The sequence below is a fragment of the Passer domesticus genome, chromosome 20 (genome assembly GCF_036417665.1).
Source record: "Passer domesticus isolate bPasDom1 chromosome 20, bPasDom1.hap1, whole genome shotgun sequence".
Classification (NCBI taxonomy): domain Eukaryota; kingdom Metazoa; phylum Chordata; class Aves; order Passeriformes; family Passeridae; genus Passer; species Passer domesticus.
This window is the reverse complement of record NC_087493.1, coordinates 6693995-6715415: the sequence shown is the minus strand read 5'-3', so window position 1 is coordinate 6715415 and position 21421 is coordinate 6693995. Positions and strand designations below refer to the sequence as shown.

The window sequence follows — 21421 nt, the reverse complement described above, 5'->3', positions numbered from 1 at the left end:
TCACATAACCTTGTATCAGGAAAGAAGGTGGGTTAGTTCTTTTCCTCTTAGATATAATAGATATAATCCCAGGTTCAGTAATAAACAGCTCTTTTGCTATTGCAGAATATTTACTGAGCAACAGGAAAGCGAATCACTAGTCCTTATGCTAAATTTGATTCCTCTCTAAACACCCCAGGCTGGAGCTTCAGGAGCTCTCCAGTGCTGCTGCTCTTTCTGGGCACACAAAAGAGATAAATTCCCCACTGCTGCACTCACCCCATGGATCAGAGTGATTCCACCTGTGCTTCAGCCCAAGGTTAATTAAGATGACTGACTCAGAACTGCACACCTAAGTTGACTAGAGGACAGGGATATTAAGCAATATTAATGTCTGATTACATTTAATTAAAGTAATTAGTGCTGCTGCTTAGATGCCCAAAGTGATCTAAAAGTATTCAGAACTGTAATAGAAAAATCTAAGAATGTTCAGGTAGGAAGCCACAGCTTAAATTAAACACAGGTATTGAATTAACTGTTTAGTCTGAAGAGATCGGGTGTATGAATGTAGGAAAACATATAAAAATTGTAGTCATTTTTTATTCCAGTTTAACTAGCAGACAAGGTTCTACTAGGGCTTAAGTCATTAATGAAACAGTATCTCCTTTTTTATTTCCATAAAAATCTACTCATGTGTGGAATATGCTCTTTTTTTGTGTGTGAACCTCTGGAGCATTTTAGCCAGTTCCTGTACTGTACAGGAGCTACTGTGACTCTCTAGTTTGCATGCAGGCCAAATACCACCTCAAAATATCATTTAACAAGGTGCTCCAGCTCCTGATTATTGTACCCAAAGCCTGAATATAGTGATTGTGTCATCTCTGCTTCCTCTATAAATCCCCTAAACTTACACTGCTTGGGAGCTGAGTTGTTGCAAACATATTATACAGACATCAAATCATAAGTTTGTGTCTGATCAATGCCTTCAACCTTCTCCTAACAGAAAATTCAGAGTTTATATCCTCTGTATGCTGGCATGTTGTGGTGTGTTTTTTGTTTTATTAGTAGGTTTATTGTTTGATTTGTAATTTGGTAGTTTCCTTATGCTGTTTTCCTTTTTGTTCCTGCCTTTTTTCAGAACTTTCGTCACTTTCCCTGTTATTTCCCTGTTATATACTACCACCCTAGGTGCTAGTTTCTATTTCTCCAAACTCTGTTAGTTTACTGAAACTGTAAGGAGTGGCACTGGCACACTGTGGACAACAGATTTGTGTGTGTGTGTGCTGTATGGTGAGGTGGATTACTTACATTTTATACCTGTGCAGGAATCTCTGACTTCTTTGTTTAATCTGTATCTTATTGCAGCTGCTCTCTTTTCAATTTACTGGGAGCAATTTATATTGAGATAGGTGAAGATGTTTCAGTATCAGCATGACACAAAAGGATGAGGGATTCTGATGGCTTTTACCAAACCTATGCAAAACAGCAGTGAAACAAAAGCAGCTAGAAAAATAATGGAAGGCTTGAGAGCTATTCTGGTGATGAGTACCAAGGATTTGCTGAAATGAATATGAGCCTCCCCTCTCCAGAGGAAAGCAAGGAGGGAAAGGTGTCCCAGAAGGATATCCTTCCATAGGAACAGCAAACTTGCAGATAAGCAGAATTGTATTGCCTGCAGGGAACAGTTTGCATTTTGCTGAGAGGAGCCACTAGTTTTCCCAGGATGGGAACAAGGGTGTATGACATCTGAATTGCCTAACTGCAATACAAATTTTTTAAAAATTGATTTTTTTTGCATTCTTTTATGGAGGAGGAGAAATTTGACGGACTGTTAGTTTGTCCAGTGTCATTGGAGAGGTGGCACTTTCAACCTCCAATCCACTGCCACTTTTGGAAATCTATAAATGTTGGAGTCAGAAATTAAACTGCCTCTTTTTTACCTTTAAGAGTTGTGTGTCCACATAGTTTTATTTCATGTCCTATAGTGACAGATCAGGTTGTAAGAGCAGCACAGGAAACATTATGTGTCAGTAAAGCAGTATGAGCTCTTTTCCTTACTGCTCACAAAATGGTGTCAAGGGATGTTCCCACACAGGAGCTCTTTTATGAGGAATGAATCTGAGAAACTGTCTCAGAATCAAGCATCAGAAAAGTGACTTTTAGTATAAACAGATAGAGTTAACAGATTCATTCAGGTCACACAAAACACTAGGATGAATACCACAGTGATGTGAACTGCCAAAATCCTTGCTTAAAACCTGCACCAGGCTTGGAGAGACAAAAAGTGGCAAATGTGATCCAATTTTTTATGGTGTTTATTTTTATAGATGCTTGTTTTTCCCAAGGTCTCTGCTACTGATCCCTGTCAATGACATGAGGTGGAGTCTAGGCAGGACAGGCAGGTTATTTCTGTTTTACTGCACCAAGCCTATAAATTCCTCTTTGAAGCTTGCTCAACTTCAAGGAGCACAGATTCTCTAAATTTAAGTTTCTCCAGAGTTCATGAATTTAAATGAAAGGTGTCAACTTATCCATCAGCACATCTTTGTTTGTATTTTTAAGCCTTTGCACTGGCCCTGGCAATGGTGTAAAACACCATTAAAGACTGTATTTGTGCAGTGATTACTCTTGCCCTGTGTAATTAATTACTGGTACCTCAGATAAAATCTCAAGCTTCTTTATTGAGGCTGGGAATTGGAACCACAGAGAGAATCAGTAATCTATGTACATCAATAAAGCAGTCCATTAATTATTTCCACCTACTCAGCTTGAAGAAAATTATCATACCAATTCCTCTGGATAACCACATGACCTGCTCTGCCTCTACATAAAAGCCAAAGGTAAAGTCATAAAAGCTTTGAGAGATAAATCAGGGACACCAAAGAAATGACAGAGTATAGAATGGCATTCAGCAGTAATTGGTCACAGAAATCTCCAGACTGCAGTAACATTAGACACTATCACAATGGCTTCAAATTTGAGAACTGAAAGTGTTCTAATTTCTTTTTAAGCAGCAAAGTGTTGACAGCTGAAATATATACTGCAGGGTAAGACAGCATTGCCATTATTCAAGAGATAGTAAAAAAATTTAAAATTTTCAGCAATAAATCTTGAAACATATAAAAAATTAAAATTTTTAAGAACTCCAGCAGCATCATACTGCTAATTCCATACTCATCATTCCATACTGGTCTGTTCAAATGTCATCTTCCCTCTGTATGAAGGATTCTCAATGACAAGAAAAGTTCAACCACTGCGCTCGTTAAATGAGAGATAACAGAAAACAGGAAGGGGAAAATGAGCATTTGAAATTCTGGCATGATACTAGGTTTTAAAAAGGGGCTATTTTCTGCTATGCCTTTAATAAAGACCTCATGCAATACTCTCTCCATTTTTTCTTTTAAATTATAGCAGCTTATTTATGCCTAATTAAACACTTTCTTAAATTAAGAGTTAAATTACCTGGGAAAAAGTATTTAGCAATCAAAATTAGTGACCTCTGGCCCTGGAAAGCTTTTGCTTATTTTTATCTACAAATTTAGGATACAAGTGTAGAACACAGTACACTCCTTTCATCACAGTACTTAAACCAGACTAATTCACTTCTATAAATTATGCTAAGCTTGGGGTAAAGAGCAGTTTTACAAAAGTATGTAATTACATTTTTCTCTGCCACCCTCTGGTGAGTTCACACATACTAAAGCTATACAATCAAGCACTAATGTTTCTGAAAAATACAAGTCAGCTGCTTGTAGAGGTGTTTACAGATGCTTCTGATATTGACTTTTCTCTTTTCATTATTCATGTAATGGATTAGGAAGTAGGAAGGGGCACCAAGAGGGAGAGGTATATCCAGGTCCAAAACTAAGCAGGTAACAATCTTCTAGGGTCAGGGTTACTAAAGTTCTGAAAACAGACTATGTTTCTCTTTCATTCCAGTCAAAAAGATACTACAGCTTTGGGGGAAATGGGTTTTTCCATGGAATGAAAGTCCTGCTGATGAAAGATTTAGCAAAACTATGAAAACAGATTAAAGAACGGTTTGGTTTAAAGGTTGAAAAGCAACTGGGATGTTTAGTGGAGGGGCACAGATTGCTCATTAAAGTCTCAGTCTTGGGTAAGGGAAATCCTTCTTGGCAAATGAACTAAAAATGAGAAAGGGGAGGAAGGCAGCATCCTCTCCCTCTTGTCCATCCCCAGTCCCTGGGGGCTGGGTCTGTGCCCTGCCTGCCTTTGAGTGGGACATTCCTCTGCCTGCCAGTGCCCAGGATGGGGGTGTAATTAATGAGCTGCCATCAATTACTGCCACTCAGCTGGTAATTTCTAACCAGGTCTGGTCAGTCCCTCAGCCATCAGTGACAGGCACAGACACGACTGAGAGCATTTGCCTGACACTCACTGGAATTTGGGGGGTGGAAAAGGGGGAGAGTTCGGCCTGGAGTTGAAGTGTAGACTGAAAAAGTTGAAATGCAAATAAAAGCTGTGATGGTCGTTCTGGACTTGTAATGGGACTTTGCATTAAAATGCAGGAAACCCAGATTTTAAGCTATTCTGTGATCTCTAATCTTTCCTTCATCTCTGGGGTTTTTTGTGGCTCATGCTGTAGAACTGGGGACTATGGCTGTGCTGTTAAAATGAGTGACTGTTCTGAGACAGGATGAGTGAGATGTAAGACTTTAAAGAAGATCAAGAAGAAAGGTGAAGAAAACCTCAAATAGAGGAAATTGACTAGAAAAAGTTGTTCAGAGAAAAGTAATACGAAACTTATTGTTTTAAGGGAAAAGACTGCTTATCCAGCAGATACCTTGAGCTCTATTCTGTAGATTCAGCTTTAGTCTTTGGGTTACTATCGATCCTTCTGCTGAAAAATATAAATTAAACTAGGAACATAAAAAATAACAAAAGACAGCATATTTATTCTATCAAAAGTGCTTTTTCTAAGTATCCCTGTGCCTCACAGTATACTGTTACTAAAAGAAACATAACTCTCAGGTATTAAATTGGAATTTAACTATTTATTGCCAAATCCAGTGCATGCCTGCTGGTGCATCCTTTATTAGAATGGATTTACTGAGCATCTCCCTCTGGAACTGCAGGGCATTAGGGGATTCAGTTTGAAAAAAGCAGGTGTAAGGAGCACTCAGGAGGGGTTAACAAGTCCCATTCTCCAAGGCATTTTTGTGTGTGGTAGCAACCCCTCGAGAATTACTTGTAGCTCTGCACTATTCTGGTTTCCCACAAGGCTCCTGCAGTTAATGACAGCAGGGAGGCAGAAATGTCCAGCCTCTGCTGACTTGCAAAGACAAGCAGAGTTCAGCACTGAACTCTGTGCAACAGTTTGTATCTGTAATGACAGTTTAAGACAGGAACAGTTATGTTCTCTGCTCTGGTGTTTTCTGGAGTAATCAGATTTCTCTGACCCCATCCTGTAGGGCTCCGGCTCTGCCTGGGAATTCTGCTTCTGCAGTGAGATTACCAACACTCTGTAACTTTGATTATTCTTGGAAAGGCCAGAAGTGAGCACAGCTGACTTGATGCAATTGCTCACAGGCTGGAAAAAATGTTGTCTGGGCAATCCTGATCTCCTAGAAGTCCGACCCGGTGCTGCCAAGCCACAACTCTAAACAGAGTCATAACTACAAAATATTTTGGAATGGAAAGAAACCTTGGCTTCCCCTCAGAGACTACATCAAATTATTCAGGTAATTGCTGGGCAGTGATTGACCATTTACTGAATGATCCATTTTCCTTTTTGTGGTGAAGACTCTCAAATCTGATTATTTCTTTTGGGGCAGAATCCAGTCCCTGTTTCCCTGACCACCTGTTGTACACACAGCATGTGGCAGCCAGCCCCTGCAGACAGGCTGCTGAGCACAGCAGCCAGCAAGATCCTTATCCAGGAAAACTTCCATGTTCCTGGAGAATCCAGATCTCTTGTACCCAGAGATTCATTTGAAATACTTTTCTGTGTTTCTCTGTGCACAACAGGCAGATGCACTTTGTGGTCCCTCTCACTCAGGATGAACCTGTTTTTATGGGAGTCCCAGTAAGGAACCTCTAGGGAAGTCTCACTTCTGTTCTCTCTTCCTCTTGAGCAATGTTTGCATCTTGCAGGTCTCTGAAGCACCTGACAAACTCTTTGCACAGGAATTACTCTCTGTGATGTTATGGGATAGCTGAGTGCAAGGGTATTTCCTGTTTCATGCCTGACTTCTGTCCTGTGAAGGACACAGACCTGTTTCTTACCCAAGAAGTTCCTGCATCATCAATCAGCTGAATGTCAGTGGTCACTACTATGATGGGTGTCAGGCTGATCATTATTTACCTAATTTTCAGAACGACTGAAATGTATTGTCTGAATTCTTGGGAATCAGGTAAAAATAAGGGAAGATTTTCTATTTTTCATGCTTGAATTTAAGAAAAGGCCTTTCCAAGCTCTTTTATTAAATAAGAAGTGCTGAGTTAAACCATTCCGAAGTATTGCCTTAACTATTGCATCAAAAATTAGCCAAGACAGGGCAGATCATGTGCTCTTAAATTATTTGTGTGCTGTGCCAAGGCTCTGAAATGGGCAGGACCTGCTTTGTGCTTCCCATGAGTGCAGGGTGTGCAGTCTCCTGGGGCATGGCTCATGGGGTGGATGGGGGAGAACAGGCCAGGGGTGACACAAAGGAGCCAGAGCTGGACAATGGGGGCTGTGTCCTAAGCTGGGCTGAGCTTCAGGGCAGAGAGCAGACCCCCAGGACAGGCTGCTCAGGGGATGCCTTGAACAGTGCAGCAGCAGGAATGGATGCAGGGAACGGGAAAGGAGTGGATGCTCCCTCTTGGATGTAAGACAGAGCTTGGGACTCTGCTGCTGTGTTGCCCATAGCACAAGAAAACACTGTGACACAGGAGTAACTGAGCTGTGAATGTCAGGTGTGTGCTCAAGGTTAGCTCAAACAGCACTGCAAGCAGAACCCTTTGTTATTTCCAACTAGCAGCTCCACAAACTCTGACTGAACAGCTGTTTAGCACAGCAGTGATCGTCTCAGAGCCCTCCTTATCCAGCTGTTTCTCTAACCTGTGTGTCTGCATGGCTCAGTGTCAATCACATGGCACCACAAAAAACGCCACTCAGCAGTGCTCGCAGGGGACCTGAGTTTGTAAAGCAATAACCATGTGAAATTTTCTTACTGTGGCTTATAAGGACTTAGCTTGTGAAAAGTGCCAGTACACAGCACACTGTTTATATGAGAAATGCAGCAATGCATGAGCACCTTTTGAGTTGCAAGGTAGCTGCTCCACCTTGAAGAACATCTCAGCAGCACCAAACATCCTCCAGCAGTGCAATGGGACACTGGTCAGAGGAGCAATGCCAGGATGTGGAATCCTAAAATCTCCTGGATGCACAAAGAGCAGAATCTGCTCTCCAGTGTGTCACAGAAGGCCTGTAGCTCTGGAACACTCCCGACAGCCCATTCCTGCCAGAGACTGTAACAGCTCAGAAGGAATGAGCATCAATTGTTTCCAAGGGAGATGTGTAAAAGATAATGAATGTTGCGTTTTTGGCTGCCAAGATTCAATATGAGATAGTGCCTTGGAGGCTTAATTACTTGTGACCTTCACCCAGAAATACATCTTATTTTGTGGATACAGAATGTGACGGTCTTTACAGCAGCAGAGGAATAAAATCACACCTACCTTATGAAAAGACGTTTAGATAGAAAAGTGTTAAATGGTTACATCGAGGTTGATTAGAAAATATATAACTATGCATATGAAAAAGACTGCAAAGGTTTCAAGAATTATCTTATGGATCCAAGCTTCTAAATCAACTCTGAAATTTATTATGAATATAAAATACACCAGGTAATTAAAAAAAAATGGCCCGAGGCAAAATCTGTAGCTCCATAATGACTGAAAATATGAATTTCAATTCACCTCTGTGTCACAGGCTAAATACTTTTAGAAATCAATGCACAGAATAATCCTGAAAACAGATTTCACAATAGTAGAAAGTTGAATGGGAATCACAAAACCTTAGCAAAACAAATACTCTCGTGGCTTCATGATTTTCCTAAAGCCTGAACTGCACTACTCAAAGTTTCCTTGAATACTTAACTTCTGTGCAAGAGGAACAGGGCAAAGTTTGTGTCTCTGAGGCAGGCAATTGTCATTGGAGGCTTTACCTCCATCAATAGTGATGCCTCTTCTTTGTTCTGCACTATTTGCTGTTGTCAGCTGAAGTAACAGATATATCTATTACGCTGCCAAAGGAAACCACCAGAGCAATAGAATGACAATTCCTGGACCACTTACAACCAGCCTACTACAAGAGGAGTATCAATTTAGTCTCTGTAGCATTAAGTGTGGCCAATTTAATAGAAAAAAATGGTCTTTATATATCATTTCTCGGGATTTGGCCCAGTGATTTACTTGTCAGTCTTATGATGTGAAATAATACCTTTTGCTGTATTTGTGTGTGAATTATTTCAGAAACTTCACAAGGCCTGTGTTCTTGTTACACCACTGATTTGCTATGATTGTGCTTTTTAGTAATAATCACTCCTTTGAAACCTTCAGCATCACCACATCATAAGTTTAAGAGCTTTAGAAGGGAACAATACAATTTTAGTGCTTACAGTTAAGAGCTTCCCTCAACTATGGATACATTCTGAATACACAGCACTTGACAAAACATACTAAATAAGCTGTCCACATCTAATTTCAAATTTATGCCTGATATCTCTTACAATCCTTGAAATTCCCCCTTTAACTTCCACATGTTTCATGTATGTTCTGGTTTTGCAGTGTAGTATATAATAAAATCAAAATAGGCACAACCTTTTAAACAGAGGGGATAATTTCAGGGGTTTGAGGAAGAATATGTCTTTGTTCACACAATTGACTTAGCCTGTTTTCACTTTCTCTGACTTCAAAAAATGCACTCCCAATTCTGTGAGAAATAAAACCCCATAAACTGTAACCTTTGGGAAATTTCTTCTCTGATGCCATCTGAAACTGCTTCTGCTGCTGGTAGGATTTTTGCAATGCATTTTAAATCAAAAGTTCTTATGAAATGTTGTCTGGATAGAGCAGTTCAGATGGACTGACTAATGCTCCAGTCCCCAGCACTCATCACAGACCTGCCTGGGCATCTCCACACATGCCAGTGATTGGGAAGCCTCCAGTTCTAGAAATGTCTTTGAAAAAGTAGGAAGCACAGTTTTTGCAGCCTAGCGAGGTTTCTTTAAAGGCCTCTGTTTCCCTGTGGTAACACTTATAACTCCTTAAAAGTCTGAAAACACTCAGTAACTCACGAAGCAGGTGAGCCTCATTTTCTGCACTCAAAACAAACAGATCAGCTTCCAAGGCAGCTGCTGCTCTCCTCAGGCTGAGGCTGCCCTGGGTTCACAATCAAAGTAGGTGTTAACACCATAAAAAACTCTGCATATTTTGATGGAGTCAGTCTTCTCCTGGGAATTATTTCTATGTGGACATTAGAGGTAACTCGTGAGTGACTGATCCACTTCTACCTACCTGCTCAGGAGTTGCACTTTCTGGTAAAAACATGGTTGGTCCCTCTCCAAGCAGGAGAAGGGGCTTCTCCTCAAATCTTCTGCAGGAAGTTTTTTTCACTCTCAGGTAGAATCATCTGGATAGTAAATCCTAGACCTTGGGATCCCTGAAAACCTACTTGGGTATCCCAAACCCTGTGGACATCCAAACAATAAGAAAATCACCTAATGAGGACACCCAAACTTAGGAGAAGATAATTGCCATGCTCACCAGATCCCTGTTAAAAAGTGCTTTCAGGTAACAGTTCCGACCACTGACTATACAAGACCATGTGGCACAATAAAATTAAGTAAGTTTCTTTCCAGTTTTAAATAAGATGTTACCCATATTTTGGACTTAGACTCAACCTTAAATAAGATGTAAAGTTAAGGCAGCTTCCCTGAAATTCTGCTATGAGATAAAAGCACCTTAGAGACAAACACCTACCACAGCTTTTAAGAAAGGAAACTATGCCAAGCTTCCCAAGTCTATTTCTAATTAACTATCTTAACCATTTGCCTTGAATTTTCCAGAAGGAAAAGAAATTGTAATTTCTAGTTCTTCTGTTTCTAATCCCTGAATAATCTGGGCATCTCTGATCATCCCCTCTTAGATGCTGACAGAATCCATAATTTTCTTCACTGTGCACATCCTAAAACATTAATACCAACACTGGCTTGTCCTTTTAACACTAACATGCAGACCTGTTACTTCTTCACATTAAGACATATTTGGTCTTTTCAAAATACCTTCAAGATGACTACTAATTCTCCAGTCCGTGACTTCATAGGCAGTATAAAATTTTAAATGGTAATTGAGTCATCTTTTGATGAGCTGAAAGGGACAGCAGAGTATGATGCTGCCAACAGCGTGCTGTTTGCTCAGCAGTAAAGTTTATGGAGTACTGCTTTATTCAGACAAATCATTAGGTTCAGTACAGGTGGTAGCTGGATGACACAGAGTCATGATGTACAGAAAATCCATACCCATTATCTGGCACCATCTTCTTGCTGTGAGAGATGTGAATTTACAGCTGCCTTTGGAGCTCTGGCCAACAGTGACATTCAGCACAGAGCCTGTCTCACTCCCTGTGTGCAGGGCAGAAAGCTCACAAGCAGAAAAGGTTGTCAGGAAGATCTATCAATTTTTTTTCTTTTTTTTACTATTAAAAACTCTGATTTTTTTTTTTTTTGGACAATTACTAGCAGGACTACACATGGGGGAACAAGAAAGTTTTCTAATGTCCCCCCACTGCAAGCACGCCATTTTCTTTTGCTACAGTGAATTGCATGAGCTCCTTATTCTGTTGTTTCTGAACTGACTCTGTCCAAATAATTCATAAGTCAATAGTGCTATATTTGCTGCCAGGTTTTTATCTCATTGATAAACGCAGACACTGCACAGAAAAATCCTGGTGCAGCCCATTCATAACCATCTCTACTGTTTCCATTTTGCAACACTCCTTGCACCAGCACTTTCACATCATGGGTTGTCTGCTTATTTTCTGGATATTTTTTTTTATTTTCAATGTCACCAAAAGTGCCTGAAACTAAGAAACTGATTTCGAAAGTGATTGTCCTTCTTCTGTTAAAAGGCTGAAAGCCTAAGTGCCTCATTAGTAGTCTAAACCAGATTTTGGGTAGACACTGTATGTCTCCCTTTAGATGATCTGTATCTCTTCTATTTTAAATAGAACTCAAAAGGATGAAGTAGGATTTCAAATTTATCAGCAGATTCAAACTATTTCTCCAGTGTGAACATAGCTCATTTTATGCTCCTTTAAGAGAGAAACTTTTACCACCTGCAAGGCATTTGCACAGTGCTGAACCCCTGAAAATCTGTGACTGTTATACAGGTTCTGATTAGGACATGGGGTCAGGAAATACTTGGTATTGACTTAGCATTTCATTTGCTGCTGCTAACACTCCTATCAAAACATGGTAAAGGACAAATATTAACTGCAAGGAACAGTTCTGAACTGGTGAGGGCTCTGGTTAAATTAATGGAGTCATGCTGCATTGTATCAAGAGTTGAGAGTTTGATTCTCCACTGTTTTCTGTTTTAAAAATACAACCAACTTAGCCTTAACCTCTAATTTTTGGATGAGTTGCTAATTCCTCAGATGGCACTACTTGCTGAACACATAGCATAAATAGCATTCTTCCTTATGTAGTTCTTGAGTGACCCAGTTTCTCTGTTCTTCTGAGAAATTCTGGCTGCTGTCTCTTCCTTTCATGTATTGTGCTGCATTCCCTAGTCCTCACTTGTCCTCAAGAGACTTGATGCCAAGCACAGGGCTACAGGTCCCAAAAGAATGACACCACTTCCAATTCAGCCTCCACTAGTTTCACCTCGTGGATTGAGGGACTGGATGGTTATGAAACCTTTGATTTCCTTTGATTCCACGTACTCCAGGTGACAGGAATATATGGTGAAAGGGACACTCTATTCAGGTGGAATACAGTCAAGTGTGAATTGCACACGCCTTTCTGTCCCTCCAAAACAGGTTTCTGAAGGTTCTACAACTCTAAATTACTTTCCAACAAAATTCCCCTCAAACTCATGTTGTGGACTCCTGAACTCAGGCTCTTGGCTGTAACCAAAAGCTGCAACTGACATCTTCATTTCTCTTCTTCTGGTAAGATGAAAAAAAAAATATATATAAAACAGCTTGTTCCTCTGCCTTTCTCTGTGATGTCATTTATCTTGCTGTGATTCTTATGACGGCTTATAATGCTTCCAGAACTTGAATTTCAAAGCACTTTTCAAATCTCCTTTTGGATGCCAGGGTCTGGTCTCAATTCACCCAGCTGAAAAGTAGCCAAGGGCTTTGTGAAGCAGCAGAGATTTATTTCAGAAGAGTTAAAGGTGGAATAAGCAGTGTCAGGCTGCTTCCCTTCCCTTTCAGCAGTTCTTAAGATTGGGTTTAGCTCTTCCAAAGCCTCCCGGGTGAGGTTGGCCACAGGTAGGACAGGATGGGACATAATGCCAAAGGATCATACTCTTAGCTTCTACTTAGAAAGGTTTATCAGCTTCTGAGAATCAAGTCCCTCATTGGCAGAAAGAAAACTACTTTGGAAACCTTCATTGTCCTTTCTCACTTCCCAGAGGCACAGAAAGCACAAAAAATACAAGCCACAGCAACTGGCACAATCAGGGCTATTCATGGGAGCTGAGAGTCAGATCTGTGTTACACACAGAAAAACACAGACCCCAATAGGAATGTTCTTTAGAACCAAGACAGAAATTAATTTAGCATTTATCCTTTTTGGACTAGTAGAAATTCTGCTGTGTCAATCCATGTATCTGATTAAAGTAATTATTTAAAAAAATGAGGGGGTTGAAAACACATGGCTACACCATTTACAGTAACTTGGATGATACTAAAGATGTCATCAAGGAAGGGATAAGAAATTAAAACTTGTTCTACCACTGTGCACTAATTAAATTGTTTAGTGCAGAGATCAGCATAAATAAGGAATTAGCAAACAATAATGTGAGTAGAGGATGATTTGTGATAGCAGCACATTGATGCACTAGGCTCAGATACTATAATTTGACTGGCAGCACTTTATTAAGTTTTGGCAGCATTTAAGCAGACTGTGTGTGCTGTGATGAAGCTCAAGCACATTAATCCAAGCTCCAGCTCTTGTTAATACTGATGAGTGAAGGCAGTTAATTGAATTATGTATGAAGTAGTGCTGATTAAATATTTCACTCCTTGCTATAGAATTAACTCTGCTTTATTAACAGCCACTGTTGTCTCTAGTAGTGAATGTCAGAGGGACGTCTTCTCAGCCATTTACTTTCATTTTTCTAGCCATCTGCTCAGGTTGCTTATCTATGTACACATCTATTCCTGCTTGTACTGGCCTTTGAAAGAAGCATTTTTGCTTCTGACAAATGGTTGTGTGATAGTGTAAAAGTTTTATTTCCTTACAGAACAGGTTTCAGTGAAACTTTTAAATTAATTTTTCTTATTGACAATAGAATAGGATTTTACAGATCACATAGACACAGACTTCTGAATGATGCCGTCTCCACAATGAAATGTAACATTAATGGGCAATTTAACTTTTGCTATGATGATGATTTCTACTTCCAGTTTTTACAACATTTAAAAAAATTGTACATAAAACATCTGTTAATGAGAAAGAGAAAGGAAAAATCCAGACACATAATCTTAAATTACAAAGAAATTGCAAAGCAGGGCTTTACAAAATAAATAAACCAGTGTCCTTTCAGGAACTGTGCTGAACAACTACAAGAATTGCTGTCCTCACCGACTGGCAGATGTTTACAATTAATCTCAAAGACATTACAACTGAAACCTCAGTTATTTAGCTGTTCAAAGACAAACATGACAAAAGCTTATCAGGACAGCGACAGTGGTTTGGCAATAAGTACAACAGAAGCCTCGATGTTCTGGAGACACTACAGTTGCTGCCAGACCACATTTTCACAAAGCCAGGTCAGCGCTCTTTCATCCTTTGCTGAGATGTGTGAAGAGTTGGCAGAACAGTGAAATTTGGTACTAACATTTATATTAAAAAATATGGAATATATGGAGTGTGCAAAGCCACAAGCTTCTGCTGCTAAAAATTATGATTAAGATTTTTAAATTGTACCCTGTTGGAGGTCTGACAATGCCCTTTCAGATCAGCCTTGAAATATTCTAAAAATAATCTTTTCGGTTTGGCCATCTGTAAGAGGTTTTCAGTGAAATGAAATGAAACACTGTAGTGCAAAAGTGACAGAATACAGAAAATATATCTAAATAGTAGCAGAGATCAAGACTGGAAAGTTTTAATACTGTTGGGTGTTGGGTTTCTTTCTTTTTTCTTTTACTTATAGAATTTTTTTCCCCCATAAATTGCTAGGAAACTAACCACTGGGTATTTATGGATACTTATGGGTACTTAAGGAAGACACAAGACTGTGGCTGAAGTCAGGAGAGGAATGGAGCATCTGGCTACACTTCTTTTTTCTTGGAGTTTCTCTCCAAGGGACAGAGATACCGGAGACTGGGGGGCAAGTAAAAAGATGTTATACATACTAGTAAAGAACTGTTATCTCTATCCTTGTATCTTTGCCTGAGAGACCCTTAATTTAAAAAAAAATATAATAATTTGGAGGGAGGGGGTCACATTCTCCATTCCAGGAGAGGCTCCTGCCTTCCCTAGCAGACACCTGCCTTTCAAACCAAGACAAAATACCTAGCAAAAACCAGAAATGCTGCATGTCCAGTATTTGTAATCCATTTATTTCATAAATACAACCGAGGAACAATAATTTTAAAATGTCTTTGGACAACATAAAGCCCAGAGCAAGTACTTTTGTATAGAAATGTTTTGGGACTTCTGTTCTATTTTCATTGCTTACATTTCTGTGTCCCCAGGAAAAACAAAATTATAATTAAGTTAATGTAGTAACATGAATCAGTGAAGGAAATGCTTATAAAACAATGTTTAATGAAAGTGAGTTAGGTATTTCTTAACTTGACCTGCAAGAATGCCTTTACTTAGTGTGAGAAATGACTGCTCACTTTTAAAATTTTAAAGGTTTATCAAACCTTAACAAAAATACAACAAAAGGAAGAAAAAAGTTAAAATTACAGTGCTGGGAGCCTGCCCACCCTCCTGCCTGTGACTACCAGCCATGTGGCTCGTCTTCAAAATAGATAATCCCAGTTTTATACCTCCAGCTCCTCCTAGAGAATCCTGTCAGTGGAATCCTTCCTTGCTGTGCCGTGGTGGAGTTCACTTTCTTACATTTTTATTGGAGATCAGTGTTCCCATAGTAGCAGGGCAACCCTCCCAAATGCCCTGACTACCAAGGCTATCCCCTGATGTGGGGAGCACATGTTACAGTAACATAACTGTACATCTACAAAACTTTTCTTAGCATACATATCATGTTCACCCCTTAATTGTGAGAGCCCACCATCCCATGACTCATCTATAACACTTGTGATCTGAGGGTACAGCAAGGCCTCCAGTATTACTTTCACATTTTTTCCTTGGTATTCCTTTAATTATGGTGTTTGAAAACAAAATTTCAAGTGTGCAAATACTGTTATCTGAAACCTTGGTTCATGATGTAAGTTTCAAGATAGGATTAGTCTTGATTTTTCTTCCACTCAAATATGATGCCAGATTAAAATCCTGTATAAGACTAAGGATGTTCATTAACAGAAAACAGAAGGTACCTCTCTGGAACCCCTGATTCTCTCTCTGTATGTTGAAGGATGAGTTCAAGTAACTCAAAACAAAGGTCAAGGGCAAAGGCAGAAACTAAACCTAGAAATTTATTCATTGTTCAAGTTAGAATCTGATCCAATTGCCATTGCGAAGTTATTTTGTTTTGCTTTGGTAATCTTTAGAGGACAGCAGGGTTCCAGACAAACGGATGATGCCACAACTTCCTTTGGAAAGTGCAGTCCCTCGTGACTGGGGATTAAGACTCTCAAAATCAGAAACCACTGGCTAAAGCCATGTAAAAATGGAAGAAAATGGTTACCATCACAGGCTGGAGGAGTGCACATCCACAGAAGGTCCAGCTCTGTTGGAACTCTGATGGCTGAAAACTTCAAGCTTTCTGAATTTAAGGGTACCAACCCTCAAGTAAACACCTTTTTTGACCTGACACCTTGGAAAAGACTTCAAAAATTGTGTGATAGGACAGAAACAGTGTGTGTGTGTAGTTTGGATGGTGCGATATAGTTTGTATTGTGTGATCTCACAGGGTGAAAAAACTTAGATTTGGGATTTTAGTATATGGTGATATATGGGAGCCAAGATGGAGAATTTTGGGTGTGGGTTAGTTGTGTTTTTTGCACCTTCTTCCTTCTTCTTCAGGAATCTGGGTGGTTTTTAATAATTGTGTGAAAGATGTCCACATTGCGGGTTTTGGGTGATCATAACTGGGTTAGAAGCATAAATAATATAGATGTCAACTGTTTATTGGATAATTGGGACTTAAATAGCCTTGAACAGACACCATTTTAGGTCACTTTCTTGACTCGTTAGAGAGAGCTCATATCTTGTGAGTTTGTAATAGATAAGGATAACAAACTTCAGAGCGAGACTTCAAAAACAACATCTCCCGAGTTTTATTCATCCTGACCTCGGAGCAAGAAAGAGCCTGGCACTCCAACACAGCTGGAATTTTGAATTGCCTATGAAAATATTGATTTGGGAGTCACAGGCTGCGGAACGGATGAGGAGGAGGCTGATAGCCATCTGTGGAGGAAGCTCTGCTTGTTTCTCAGGGGTTCCAGAGATCACGGCGTGCTGCTGAGGGTGCCAGCTGGCCTGCTGCCAGGAAGCTTCTCTGTGCCACCACTCTCTGGGAAGCCTGCCCATAGAATCACAGTACACATTCCAAACAAGAATTGCTTGGTATTTCTTCACTATAAAAGCTGATGAGCAGCTTTTCTTTCAAAAGCTCAGATTTGCAGGGCTTCGCCTGACTGGTTGTGGTGGGGGCATGGCTGTGTGACTCTCAGGAGAGCCAGTGACACCAGAACTGGAAGTGTTTACTTATGACTTTTGTCTTTACTCCCATTTTTTTAGCTTGCCTACATGAACACTTCCCATGACCTATTCCAGAGACCATGGCTGAAGAATACCCAATTTACATAATTTTCCATGTTCTTTAATCCCTTCTGTTCCTTAACAACATGTGATTGTTTCTCATGTTATCTTTCTATCTCTCAGTAAAATAGGATTTTAGTAAAGAGAAATGGAATCATCTTCTTTCTTGAAGCAAGAACTAACCTTGAGGCTCCCTACTGTTTGTTTACAATCACATGTAACACTCTGAATGGCAATGCAGTGCAGAGCTGAGGAATTAAAACCTCAAACATACAGGATATTGCTTATTGCTTTAAGACTGACATGCTTTGGGAGGCTTTATAACAAGGAAATCTTACTTCATTTTATTCAGTTAATTATAATCAGTTTAAAAATGAATATTAGAACAGGAGCTCCATACCAGTCTTACATAATTACATATCATGCGTACCTACGATCAATTATTAACTTTTTACCTCATTACTATAATTTTGGTCGTGGTAGAATTCAGAAGCAATTCCACACACCCAGATTATTCTCTACACCCTTTATACTGGAGCAAATCTGAGGTAAAAATGATGAGAAGAGGCTCAGTCCTGGAGACACTAAATTTAGAATAGAAATACCTACAGAACACAGTGAACTCAGTAGGTGATTCATTTCCCGTTGAAGATGATTCCTAAAAGCTCAAGTATCTCCAGAAGGTCACTCCCACCTTCAGAAAACATACACAACAACTTATTTTTAGAGTTATGTAGAAATGCCTTGCCCACACAGTAAATTGGACATATGTTCTTGGGTTCAGCTGCCAGTTTTGTTGAGGAATTCTGGTTTCACTGTTTTTACTAAATAAAATTTTGCATTTATTTTGGTCAAAGCAAAAACCAAATCTGAATGAAACCATTGCTCATGGACCTTGCAATGAGAGCTAAGTCTGCTGTTGACATTCTTAAGCTTGGTTGTGGGTTGCTGTTCCTCCTTTAAGTACATTCCTAACTTTGGATACTGCAACTGGAAAGGATGCTGGATTGAGCACGTGCTAAGTGGCATAGCTAAATCAGAGTGAATGTGGTAGCTCTTCTGCTGCTATCCTTTGCACAATATGGAAATGTTGTTCCTCTATCCCAAACATCCTCTTCGTTTGCTGATTGGCCCCAGTAGCTTCCTGTGTCTGCACAGAACACTGGACACTCACCAGGCCAGAAATGAGGGAATTAAATATCCAAACTCCTATGATCTTTTATCAAATTTATTACCTGCAGTAGATTCCATACTAGAAACGTGCACAAAATTTCTCATGTGTAAAATTGGGATCTATTTTTTGTAGGTGAAAGTAGAATCAGGCTGGTCTGAGGGTTCAATGATTGATATTGCATTTGAAATTTAAAATAAGCTCAAATCCCCAATTCAGCTATCACTGAAAACATTGGTTTGGATAAAATATTCTACATTATTTGCAAACGACAGGGTGCAAGCTATTTAAAATAATCACAAGAGTATTCTGAAGGTGTATGAAGAAACTAGAGCTGAGCATTGTGTACAATGTAGTACTTGGGGTGGTGAAATTACCAAAAAAAAAAAAAAAAGAGCAGAGAAAAAATTCTTTAGGAATAAGAAATGGGGTAAAAAGGTCAGAGAGACATTGGAAACTACCAAGATGATCCACCTTCTGCATCTACAAATAAGATAATAGGATCTTCCCAATATTCGTTAGCTGATATTAATTTGGAATTAGATATCATATCCTGATTTCCTGTGGCTTTTTACTAGAAAACTGATTGTTAAAAGCCCAAATCCTATCAGTGACATGTTCACAAAAAAATTTCAATGTTAAAAACCATGAAAAATGCAAAAATAAGGGGACAGACTCCTGAAAAGGCAACACTGTGGAAAAAAAGTTTTTACATCCCAGTAGTTATTTCAGTTCTTAAAAGCAATTAAAAAAAATTAAAATCCAACCTGGAATTATTTGTGCATCTTCATACAAAGATCTTGGCATTCAAGGAGCACTTTATCCATCTTCAGACATCATAAAGTTCCACTAATTAAGTTCTCTCTTGTAAAATAATTAACATTTGCTGTTCTTCAACCACTAGATTAATTTTTACCACACATATATTGTTTCCTGGTATTACAGAAGGTATGCTGTAGATAAACGTTTTGTATCTCAAACATTTTAATCTTAAATGTGAAAATTTATCTCTATAGGCATAGGTATATCTACAAATACAAATTTGTCTGTATGAAGCTCAGCTGGACAGCCATATGGGAAGGAAGACAGTTTTAAAAAAAGAGGCTTGAAAAAACCCAAAAACCGAGTATCAGCATGAAGAGAACAATGACATTAAGGTGTTAGAAGCTGGTGAAATATAATATTGTGATTTTCTCTGGCTGCTGGGTTTTTGGTTTGCACTACACAATGGCTAAGTCTGTTTGGAGATTTTGGCTGCAAATATATGAAGCAGAATTTTATCATTTTTTAGTGCAATGACACAGGAATTTCTGCATGTTCTTTGGAGCAGGTGGTTTTATGGAGCTCTGCTGGTGGCTGAATGTCTGCTGAATCAGTGGAGTTTAAGGAATGAAATATCCAACTGAGCTCATGAAAATGCTCAAGTTTCATCATTTCTGTTAAGCTTGTACTGAATTCAGACTCTGACAATGAACAAATCTGGGCATTATCTCAGACAGCCAGTGAGGAGATGTAAATATAGTTGGGATTATGTCCATCAATAATGTGAAATTCTCTATCTGCAATTCTGTCCATTCATAGTGGACAGAAATTCTCTCTGTATTTAAGTTACTTTCTTGTGAAGTATGGCAGGGACAGAATGGGAAATCAAGTTGTTCTTTGACAAGATTATCCACAGCTACATGGAGGTGAGGCACACCATCATCTTGACTTCTCTTAAAATATGTCACAAAGTGAAGAGGCAAGTTAGGGAGTGAAAACACACACCATATTTAGAGTCTCGGAATAAGGACACTTGAATCTGGTTCTGTTTGTTAAACTCCATCTGTAAAGAAAAGCACTTTCCTAAAATATCAATTTCCTGCATATTTAACATTACAGTATGGAGGACTCCTGTGAAGTTCAAGACGGTTTTAGAAGTCTCATCAGTAGGAGCTTTGGCATAATCACAGTAGAGCATGTTCTGGCCTGGAGTGCCCAGTGCACTGTTTTTGACTGCAGATTCTGGCTATAAAAGCAGGTATGTCAAGCCACAGAGCCAGACATTTGGAGGGAAAGTGGAGCTTTGCTTTACTGACAAAAGAAATGTTCACTGCCTCTCTCTGCCCAGGTATGGTAAAAGGCAGAGGTGCTGACAACTCTTTACTGTATAAAAGTGTATGGAATTCAAGGAAGAACCCAGTGCACCCCTCTGGCCAGTCCCAGAGAGGTGATGTCTGCAGACAGGTCATGGTACAGGATTTAGTACCCTGTTCCTCTCAGAGGCAGGTGTTACTGCAGTTCAATGTAGTTTAGGAAAACTGTAGGTGTGCGATTGGTAAGCAAAACCATATGTTTAAAACACTTGGGAAAACATTTTCTTACTAAAGCCAGCTGACATTATTCCAAGAGCTTTGTATTTATAAGTCTGCAATCTCAGAATCCTCTCTCCTCCAATTAGGATCAGCATGCTTCACAAAATCCTCAATGTAAATATATGGCCCAGCAACACTATTATGAACTGAGTAGCTGAAGGTGTCTTAGTGTACATTATGCATGAAAACCAATGCAAAATATTGCAGAACAAGGTCAGGCAGGAAATTGAAAATTAAATGCCAGTCTCTCAGTAACAGCTTCCTGAAGGGCACATTAGAAACAGTTTACCAGAAATCTTCCCACAAGCAGGCAAGAAACAAGAACATCTTTCACTTGAACCCATTTCTGCTGCCTATAGTTCTTTAAAGGCATTTAACTTTCTCTGGATTTCCATTTGTGGCAGGGTTTAGGAGGTGGGGGGTTAACTGATTTTTCAGTTACTTACCCAACTTTCAACCCCTAAGAGAACAAAGGATACTCTTCCAGGCACTGAAGTTCTTAAAGATTATTTGAGTTCTTTGGAACTTTACAGACAGAATTATGAGGATCTTCACGCACTAAATGATACAGTAGGTGCCTCCTGGGATCTTCTTACCTAAGCCAGTTAGATGCCAAATTCTCAGAGCCTTTTGGAAGAAGCTGTGTATCACATATTTACCTTCTTTTCCTTGGCCAGTCATTTGCATTTTGAAGTACTTGAATAAAGTTTGCAGATCTAGACATCAATCTCGACAAGCCCACAAACCAGAACTAAGATTGCTAAACTGTGGAGGCCCATGAG

At 39.4% G+C, this 21421-nt stretch overlaps 1 protein-coding gene across 3 annotated transcripts in view; it reads right to left on the bottom strand.

Annotated features, from left to right (window-relative positions):
- The window catches only part of CA10 (carbonic anhydrase 10), a 170062-nt gene that overhangs the window by 100547 nt on the left and 48094 nt on the right, over positions 1-21421 (bottom strand). Inside the window, exon 1 of one of the 3 annotated variants that reach the window (XM_064395856.1) lies at positions 7239-7396. The exons of the other annotated variants lie outside the window; for them this stretch is intronic. Coding sequence (XP_064251926.1) covers positions 7239-7296 — 58 coding nt within the window. The 5' untranslated portion in view covers positions 7297-7396. Of the gene's footprint in view, positions 1-7238; positions 7397-21421 lie in introns of those variants that run through there. 3 annotated transcript variants of the gene reach the window in all.